At 33.0% G+C, this 9,788-nt stretch overlaps 3 protein-coding genes and 1 non-coding gene across 4 annotated transcripts; 1 reads left to right on the forward strand and 3 right to left on the reverse strand.

The window, feature by feature from the left end:
* TRNAG-GCC lies at window positions 1,123-1,193 on the forward strand. Its single transcript has one exon. It is a non-coding gene; the product is annotated as a tRNA-Gly (tRNA).
* LOC104738950 (uncharacterized protein At4g14450, chloroplastic-like) lies at window positions 2,785-3,391 on the reverse strand. Its single transcript, XM_010459173.2, has one exon. The coding sequence runs from the start codon at window positions 3,252-3,254 to the stop codon at window positions 2,949-2,951; it is 306 nt and encodes a 101-aa protein (XP_010457475.1). The 5' UTR covers window positions 3,255-3,391; the 3' UTR covers window positions 2,785-2,948.
* Window positions 4,532-6,366, reverse strand: LOC104738952. Its single transcript, XM_010459174.2, has 5 exons — window positions 6,166-6,366; window positions 5,514-5,628; window positions 5,301-5,390; window positions 5,112-5,210; window positions 4,532-4,929 (listed from the first exon to the last, which is right to left on the reverse strand). Exons 1-5 carry the CDS (start codon window positions 6,231-6,233, stop codon window positions 4,819-4,821), a joined length of 483 nt encoding a protein of 160 aa, XP_010457476.1. The 5' UTR covers window positions 6,234-6,366; the 3' UTR covers window positions 4,532-4,818.
* On the reverse strand, window positions 7,508-9,072 carry LOC104738953 (RING-H2 finger protein ATL1-like). Its single transcript, XM_010459175.2, has one exon. The coding sequence runs from the start codon at window positions 8,712-8,714 to the stop codon at window positions 7,557-7,559; it is 1,158 nt and encodes a 385-aa protein (XP_010457477.1). The 5' UTR covers window positions 8,715-9,072; the 3' UTR covers window positions 7,508-7,556.

A 9,788-nucleotide genomic window follows, 5' to 3' on the forward strand; every position in this document is an offset into this window, starting at 1 on the left:
CCCCCCCCCACCCTTTTCTTTCTTTCTTTCTTTCTTTTTTTAAGGTACCCCCTACTTAATTACCGTATTCTCAAGATTTATCACCTATCTAATTTTATCTGTTAGTTTAGTTAATTACCTAAAATATATTATATTTTTTAAGATTTATTAGTTTAGTTACCTAAAATATATATTTTTTCTTGGATAATATAATATATAAATTTCCAATTTATTAGTATTGTTTTTAATGGATTTATGTACCAGAATTAATTTATATACTAGCAAAATATTTTTTATATCATGGCTGATTTACATGAATTTTAAAGATATGAATTCGATTAGGAATACCGTGGGCTCGGAATGTTTAATGTCTTATTATAATATTTTAATCATTTAATTTATTTTCTATTGTCAATGGTTGTACATGACTAAATTAATCAAAGTTTGTATTAGCTAGACTATGAATTGCAAGTAGTGTCTAACTAAACTACTCACTAGATACATTTCATACGAGAGTGTTAGACAATTCAAATATAGATGCTATTTTTATTCAAATATATATATATATATATATATATATGTATGCTATTTATTCGTTTTTTCGTTTGTTACACGTTATATTGACCTACCTTTGCTACTTAGACATGATTTAGTTAAACACTCCATCTCTTTATTCAATAACATACCGAATCAATTTTGTGTGCTTGGGCCTACCGCAACTTAACTCTTTTCATAAAATGAGTCTATCTCTTTTAAGTGCCAGGAACATCTCTTTGGATCCAAAATTTACTAAAATATCTAATTTTTATTAGCAATTTTCTCATTTGGTAATGTTTCCCTTTCTAGAAATTGATATGATATTCAAACCCACACTAACTTTTATTTTCTAAATTACCGAATTATTCACACCAATGCAAAACTGTATATTTTGATTGCCCTTTTTGAAATTAGTACAAGCAGCATACAGTATAACTACATAACCAACAACGAATAATTTTCGTTTAAAAAAAAAAAAATGCACCCAAAAATATCTCTAGGAACCGAGATATTTTTACAATATTTGGAGCATTTGGAGTGAGTGGTCAATTTACAATATTTATGTTAACATTATTTAAAAACTAATTTGAATGTATGGTCGAACAAGCACCAGTGGTCTAGTGGTAGAATAGTACCCTGCCACGGTACAGACCCGGGTTCGATTCCCGGCTGGTGCACTTAATTTTTTGCTAATATGTGAACTTTTTAAAAAATTCAATAGCTATTGCGACGTGTCGAGTGATGAACACGTGCTGATTCCTTTACTTTTCTGTCCACATTCTGGTTACAGGTACAATACAAATGTCTCTGTCTTTTTTGAGAAATCCCTGGTACGAATGCATGCATCATAAAGCTCTTCTTTTTTCTATCAAAGAAATAAAAAAATAGTGCATGAACCTTTTTCCACTTAAGCCAATACATATGCAAATCAAAACAGATGTACACAGAATCATTTTACTTTTTGCATGAGACCACAGATCTTTGTCTTTAAAGGCGATCAGTACAATACTAGTAATGTCTGATAGACGTTTCATTTACAATGCAGGAGAAGGACTAAATTTGGTAATTTGGATACGGATCTGAAACTTACTATATGAGTTAATTGGTTCCCTAGTTGTTGCCTTCTTTCTTGATTACACAGGCACGAACAAACCTAAAACTCTGATACCACATGTCAATTCGTGATAACAGCAATTTGCCTTAAAATCGAGCTTTCAGTGTTGGAAAGCTGAAAATTATGATCCCTTTCTGTATACTTTTTATTCATCGACCCTCGGCTAGCTGTTAACGTACGTATGAATTTTCTAATGGGTTTTCGGAATGCTAAACAGTAAACGTACAGCCCAACAACTCCAAGCTACGTACTTAGTTAAGCTTTAGTGAACCGGATGATGTCATGTCGCTACTCATCACACTCCAAATAATGTATCTAGCCGAACTTATCTTGCAAAATTANGAGAAGGACTAAATTTGGTAATATGGATACCGATCTGAAACTTACTATATGAGTTAATTGGTTCCCTAGTTGTTGCCTTCTTTCTTGATTACACAAGCACGAACAAACCTAAAACTCTGATACCACATGTCAATTCGTGATAACAGCAACTTGTCGGCCTGCGACTTTAACCCGACCCGAAGCCGCCGACCCGACCCAAAATTTTCGGGTTTCGGTTCAACCAAATTTAGGATTCGGTTTTATTCGGAAGGATTGAAAATCTAGTTTGGTATCCGATCCAAACCCCGATTTTTTAATAAAAATAAAAATTATACCGAAATATACCGTAATTTAACCGGTTTAAACCAGATTTGTACAGATTTCAATCGGTTTTAAATTTCGATTTATGGATCCCTGGTTAAATTTTATATACAGTACTACTCGTTTTACATTAGTTAATTAGCTAAAAAAAAATTTTTTTTTACGTTTTCGTTTGTTCATCAATTTAATTAGATTTACCAATCGACTTTTTTTTTGTCACCTAGATATACAAAGACATCTTGATATAATAAGCGTCTACAACTTAAAGAAAACATATATATAAAAGAAATTTAATTTACTTGCTGAAATTCTTATTAAAATTTATATTTTGTAGTGCCAAACGAATATCAATATATAATTAATTATAATTGCCACATAAATTATACGGCGATTATAGTTTCTTCGTGTCTAATATGAAATAATACACTATATATAGTATAGCTAGTTTATAATTCATAGTTACATATGAAGGAAATAACAACATTAAACCAAAAATCTTTAACAAAGAAAAAAACATTAAACCAAACATATATATTGCATAAAGATGATACATAATAGCTAGTATGTTTAATATAAATAAGATATGCAATTTTTATCACATATGATCGGCATATAAAAAGCATAAAAATATTTATGTATTTGTGTGCTATACCTAATAATTACTATTAAGTGGCCGTTAATTTGGCCATGCAAACGGCTGATTCGATGACGGCGCTGGCTTGTAATAAAACGGAGCCGCAGGGTGCTGCCACTTCTTGAAAACCGGGGGCTTCTCCGCCTCTTTTCCCCACCGTTGCTCCTCCCTCTTCATTACCGCCGGTGGCTTCTGCGGCGGCGGCGACTCCGTAGGTGATAAAAGAGGAATAGCCACTTTCCAATTCGCTTCCGAAGGGTTTATCTTTAGAGGCGGTGGAGCACGCCGCTGAAGCCTACTGGACTTTCGGTTACCTCCGCCGGAAATATTTCTTGCCGTTGACGACATCGCCGGAACTTCTTGTTGTATATATTTTGATAATATCTATATACGAGTACTTGTGTGTATATATAGAGAATGGAGTGTTCAAGAGTGTGTGCTTGGCTTGTGTTCTGGTTAAACGGTCGAATCTTTTAATTATTTGCTTTTTTTTTGTCAAGTGTTTTTCCTTTTGACCAGTAGACTAATAAACTACTAAATTATAACTTTGACTATATTCTCATGTATGAGGACTATGTAAGTAAATCTTTTACAGTTTTTTTTTTTAATTTATTTAGGAAAATAATTTCGTTTAGTGCTTAAAAGTGTATGAAGAACTGTGAAAGCTCGTCAGTTTGCAAACCTCCAAAATTCGTAGGTTTCGCCCATTATTTCACTAATTAGTCTTTATTGACAAGACATTTTGTAAATCTCTGGTGCATTTCTTCTGCTTATATGTATAACAATTGTATTCAACCAATTAATTTAACTCTGTTAACTGCAGTTCAGATTATGAAAAAAAATTTCCATACTACCGTTNAAAAAAAAAAAAAAAAAAAAAAAAAAAAAAAAAAAAAAAAAAAAAAGAAGAAACCATTTGAGGGAAAAAATATATAAAATTTGAAAACAAAAATACAAAGCTTGTATTTTTGAGTTAAGTATTAACACAATTTTTTTATTTAACTCTACAGCTTATATTTATTTGACCTAAAATTAAAGTATATAGTTATTATTAAATTATTCTGTTGGTGACAGTTATTTGCCAAACAATATTTTTTCCAATCAGTTGTTTGTTTGGCATTGTTGGTAACTTTTGTTAATAAATGAATGAATTAATTTCTAAAAAGCAAAAGAGTGATAAAGACCATATAAACTTTAGACCAAGGAGATAATATAACTTTTGTTTTCCTATACCAACTTTAGACTAACCAATACCTTCATTACCAATTTAATTTATTTTGAGAGATTTTGTGTGCCACATATAATGGAAAGAATCATATTCTAGTTTAAAAAAAAAACAAAAGGTAATATGTCTTTGAATAAATTAATCAAAATCTCTTATTCTAATTATCACAAAAATAATTAGCGGTTTAGGTTCTCTATAAATAACTTTTATGCAAAACACAAATCAGATACGACAAATTTATTGATGTGATATCGTATTATCTTACGCATATTAAGCTTGTCCATTAGATTTCGGCTGTAATATTAGACTATAGTACTATACTAGACAAGACATTCTCGTAAATACCACATTTTAAAGTGTAAACGGTTGCAAGGACCCTGTTTGCATAACAAAATAGCACAAGAAGAAAAAATGAAATTTACGAGTCATCAAACCCACGGCTCTAACGGATGATGATCCCAAAAAATACATAATTTCTCGACCCAATTTTAAAAAATCACTGGAAAGAATTGTATGAATCAGCAAAAGAAAACTCGTACATCCCAAAGTTAAATCAAAACTAATGAATAGATAGAATACGAAATACGGCTAATTTTAAAATCCTACAAAAAGTTGTAAGGAAGAAAAATAAAGGTAGTGGAGACACCAGAAGCTGTTCTTGTGTCTGTGGAAGAGAATGGAAGAACTCTACGCAGCTTTAGGCTTGTGAGTCCTCTTCTTCACAATCCTCTTGGTCGAGGTCGGCGTCGAATTCTTCATTCCAATAAAAAAGAGCAGTGCCCCAAGAAGCGCAACGCTCTGTGATAAAACATCAACGCAAACGAATGAGACACATCAAAGAGGATTTGGGGATTCAGAAGAGGCCATACAGGAACATTCTTTTTTATTCAGAGTAAGTTCAGCTAGAAGAACAAGAACCCGCCCCATGGCAAAAGCAAAGTTAAAACACGAGTAAATGAAGGAAAAGTATTAAGACAAACCTGCAAGAATTCAGTCAATAGAAGAGAGAACTGGCGGTCCTCTGGTCCGTAGTTGTAAAAATCATATAAAATTGGACTGACAACCACCAAGTAGACAGCCTAAGAAACAAACAATTGAAATCCAAAAATCAAGACAACAACAACTAAAAGCTTTGGATATTATTTAACAAAAAGTGAAGAAATCCAAACCAGAAGATAGGCACCAAAGATGTTGCCAATAACAAAAAGCAAGCCTCCAAGTCCTTTCAGAGCAGCAATAGTCCATACCACTTGTTTCACCTATCAAAAAGTTCGTTTTCCAAGTCAGACAGAAACATAAATAGAGACATCCAATTAATAAAAGACATGAAGACAAGGAACCACTAACACAATAAAGATAAGAGTAGGAGGAGATGGCCATACCTCTACGTTGGGAAACGCAACTCCAAATCTGGAAGAGAGATGGGCTTTGGTCAGATCAAGCTTTGGAGCTAACTCTTTAGCTGCTGGACCACCGTCAGCTCCAAAATCAGTGAACCTAAATAAGATGTCCAGATCAGTAGTCATATATTTATATAGAGTCAATGAATGTTTGGGAGTGAAAATTTGAACCGACACACAAATCACAGTATACTATGTCACTTCTCACCCTATCTCAGACCAGAATTGTGAAAGAAAAAAACTAGAATAAAGCACCAATGTGTCCTCTCCTCCAATGCAGTGAGGGATTTAAAAGATAAAAACAATGAGCAAATCACACAATGATAGAATAAGATATTACACACAATCTGCGTATAGAGTTAAATTACTGAAACAATCGATTAAGGAATTCTAAAGACCTAAAGTTAAGAAGACAAAGCAGTAAAAAATCATCATCAAGCAAAAGCCCTAGATTTACACCCTAGATGTCCAAAATCAAACAGTTTGCTTTAGCGGGAAGATTCTCAATCAAATCGGATCTAGCAAAAGTTAAAATTTCCTAGAAAGAAGATGTCGTCGTACCCTAATCACAAAAACAATTTGGGGAGAAACCAAAGAGATGAATTAAAAAAGGAAAAAAAAAAAAAAAACTCACATTTGCCAAGCGGAGAGGATGAATAGAGAAGCGAAGAGAACTCTTCCAAGAAAAGAGAAGAAACCCATTCTCTGAATCTCTCTCTGTGTCTCAAGGTGCTCTCTGGTGTGGTTTGCCGTCAGAGAGACGCTCGGATCTTTCTCGGTGACCTATTCGGTTCCTCTGCTTTTTGCCTTTAAAAAAGCAAAAACAAAAAATCCCAAACCGAAGTCAACCGAACCGAGGACAAACCCGTAGATAATTTAAGCTAATGTTCGGTTCCTCTGGTTCACTTAATATAACAAAGGGTAATTCCCAAACATAGTTAAAACACTTAAATTAAAACTTTTAATTCCTTTATATATATATATATTGTGTTAAATAAACCTTTTTATTTTTTAAACTAAAATATATATTTTCTAATCTTAAATAAATTTAAGTGTTAAATTTAAAATACGTTGACAACAAACAAAGTTTAACATGTTTTCAGTTCAAATTTAACACTTAATTAATATTTTAATTTTTTCATAAAATATTATTTTTAAATAACTTTTTTTTTATTTAAAACAAAATACATATTTTCTAATCTTAAAAAATTTGAGTGATAAATTTTTAAAATAGGATTGAAAACAAACCAAAAATAGGCATTTTGTCCTTAGAATTTTGTTTGATACATTAGTTTTAGAGTTAGAAATTTTACATATTTTCACATCATAAAAATTTAATACTTAAACTAATATTTTAATAAAATGTTGTTTTAAATAAACGATCTCGTGAGGTGAACAAAAAGAAAACATTTTGATTTTCAACTTGAATATATATATATATATATATTTATTATCTTAAATATAAATATTATATCTGGATATGTTGAAAATAAATTCTAATTTAAGCATCATACCTTTATGATTTTTTTTTTTTTTATGTTTCGGAGTTTGGTGTTGTAAAATTAATAAGGTGGACTAAAAAAAATTAACATGTAACACTAATTTAACATTTAAGTCAAAAAAAAAAAAAATTAAAACAAAACGTTTTCCTTATATTGGGCCGTTATGCCTTTAAAAGCCTTTCAAGTTTTAAGCCTTACAAGTTGTATTTTAGTATTGGAATTTAAAATTTGAGAAAATTACCAACAGTTTTCTTTTAACACATTAATGAAAACACTATACACTATTCAGTAGCTTCTAATCTTCTATGCTACGTATTTCAAGTACTCATCAACTCCTTCGACTTACCAACAGTGAACACATGAAAAAAAGTAGGCAGCTAACACACATATATATATATATATATATATATCTGTCTCTCCTATTTTCACCCTCCAAAATAATTTTAATAAATTAACCTTAGAAAATAACAAACAAAATACACAAAATCATAATATAAAAATTAAAGAAAGAAGAGAAAGACAATTAGGGTTCCAAATAGACAGGTAGTATTGAGGAACTTTTTGAAGTTCTACTATTTCCAAAAGAGAAGAAACATCTCTTCATCACTCTGTTATTACCACTAGGTCCACTACTGCTACTATCTTCCGTACAACCTCCACCGTCTCTGGCCACAGGAATCTGCTCCTTTCTCCGGCTAATCGCTTCTTGCACAGCCAGATACAGCTGACGATCCGCTGATGAATCCATTGAGATAGATCTTCTTATGGGCTGAATTTCACCGAATTGCATATCTTTGCCTCGAGTGTTGATACATTCGTCTCCCATACTCATCACTTTGTGAAATTTTCTCTCTTTCCTATGCATTGCTCGATTATCAATGTTTCTAGGCGAAGGACTGATCAATTTTGGGGAATTTCCGGTCAATACCTCGTCCAAAGCAACCCTTTCTTGTTCCGTACGGAAGTCTCTGTCTCTCTCGCTTTCTCTGTTATCACCATAACTGGCCCCAAGCTCGATCACGACAAAGTCATCGTCGCCTCCTAAAACCATGCCGTGTTCAAGATTCCGGTTTCGAGAAGGAGCGCTGTTCTCCGGGGAAGAACTCGGTGCAGAGATTAGGTCGAGAGGGAAACTTGCATCGCAAGAAACGCTGGTTCTACACAGGGGACAATTCGCATTCCCCTGAAGCCAAATATCGATACAGTCAATGTGAAACACGTGGCAGCAGTTTGGAATAATCCGCAGCTTCTCGTCTTCTTGAAACTCGTTCAAGCAAACAGAGCATTCTTGAGAGCTCTTATCCTGATCTTCTTCTCCTGCAACAACGTTTCTCTTCTTGAACTTAAAGATTGGGATTGCCCTAATGGCGGATTCGTCGAGTCCTTTGTTGACCTCATGAGGAGAGTAAATCATTAGAGGGTTTTGGTCACTGCTTCGTCTGCGGCGGCGGAAGATGTCTATTTGGTGCCAGTTAAGACAGCATTTGATCACGAATATGTAGTAACTCACAAGCAAGAATGCAGTGGCTAAGATTCCGATCACTGCGATTGCGAGAATGGGGAAGTTCGTGCCGGTGGAGCTTGTTCGTGGGAAAATAGGGCTTGTGAAAGTCGTTGATGGCGGTGGCGGCGGCGGAAAAACAAAATTATTAAAAGGGTTACGACGGTCTGTTAGATCCATTAGACTACAAAAAATCGAAATGAAAACGACTGATCTCTAGGGTTTAGGGGTAATATTCATCCGAAAAGGCAAAAAAAGAAAAGTCGAGAAATCATGTAATCAAGAATTTGAAGTGATTGTGCGTATATATGCGTATTTGCGTGTGTAAGAGAAAGACCAGAATAGTAGAAGAGGTAGAGAGGTAGAGGAGAAAAACAGAGATGAAGTAAGTAATGAAATGGAAGAGAGAGAGAGAGATAGAGAAAGAGTTGGTGAGATTTCAGAGGCTCTAATATGATTCATTTATTAATTTAGGTTATCGTCTTTCTGGTTTTGTCAACATTTAAGTCATCATCTTTCTGAATCTTATACTATTGATTTTTATTTTCTCGATCTATGTTACTCGTTGGCTGTAAGAGTTGTTTTATAAACAAGTTTATGTACTATTTAGTATTTAGTGAGGAAAACAGTGAGGGNNNAAAAAAAAACACTTGGTTATAGAACAAGTGGACTAAATTAATTGACGTTTAATTATACTTGAGTTGGATCTTCTTCTGATAGTGAAAGTATTGTTTGTCCATGTAGATTACGTTTATATTTAATTCATATACAGTATAATGATGATAAACTTGGATTCGCTAATATATAATTGTCCTTTTCAATTATTAGAATCTGTGAACTCCAGCTAACCACACTTGTCGGTTGCTAATCTAAGTTGATCTTCTTAGGCAGTCTAATTTCTATTTTTTTTTATTTGGGTTCAAAGCTGCGTTGCAATGTAATAAGTTATATTATTGAGATTATCTGCAAGTAGTTTGCTCAAATTTCATGATTATATTTGGATAATGTAATAGATATTGAAGATCTAAGTTTATGGTTCGAGACGTGTTACAAAAAAAGACACCAGGTTAGTAAGACTTATCTTTTCTGTGTCTAATCCCGTCGAGAAATAATTAAAGAAGGAATGAGCAGAAAGGTCAAATCCACCGCAGGAATGAATCCAAAGTTTTGGTTTTGGTTTCTCATCTTGATCTTTGTAGTCTTTTAGATCTATAAGAACTGAGAAGATTTTAAAAAAAAAAAAAAAAAAAAAAA

This window comes from Camelina sativa, chromosome 14, assembly GCF_000633955.1.
Source record: "Camelina sativa cultivar DH55 chromosome 14, Cs, whole genome shotgun sequence".
Classification (NCBI taxonomy): Eukaryota; Viridiplantae; Streptophyta; class Magnoliopsida; order Brassicales; family Brassicaceae; genus Camelina; species Camelina sativa.

What these genes read in the sequence shown, in the direction of transcription:
- LOC104738950 (XM_010459173.2), bottom strand. Translation starts at nt 3,254, where the DNA reads ATGTCGTCAACGGCAAGAAATATTTCCGGCGGAGGTAACCGAAAGTCC.
- LOC104738952 (XM_010459174.2), bottom strand. Translation starts at nt 6,233, where the DNA reads ATGGGTTTCTTCTCTTTTCTTGGAAGAGTTCTCTTCGCTTCTCTATTC. An exon ending in ATCCTCTCCGCTTGGCAAAT is followed by an intron (nt 5,629 to 6,165) that starts GTGAGTTTTTTT and finishes CATCTTATTTAG; the next exon opens with GTTCACTGATTTTGGAGCTG. An exon ending in TTGCGTTTCCCAACGTAGAG is followed by an intron (nt 5,391 to 5,513) that starts GTATGGCCATCT and finishes ACTTTTTGATAG; the next exon opens with GTGAAACAAGTGGTATGGAC.
- LOC104738953 (XM_010459175.2), bottom strand. Translation starts at nt 8,714, where the DNA reads ATGGATCTAACAGACCGTCGTAACCCTTTTAATAATTTTGTTTTTCCG.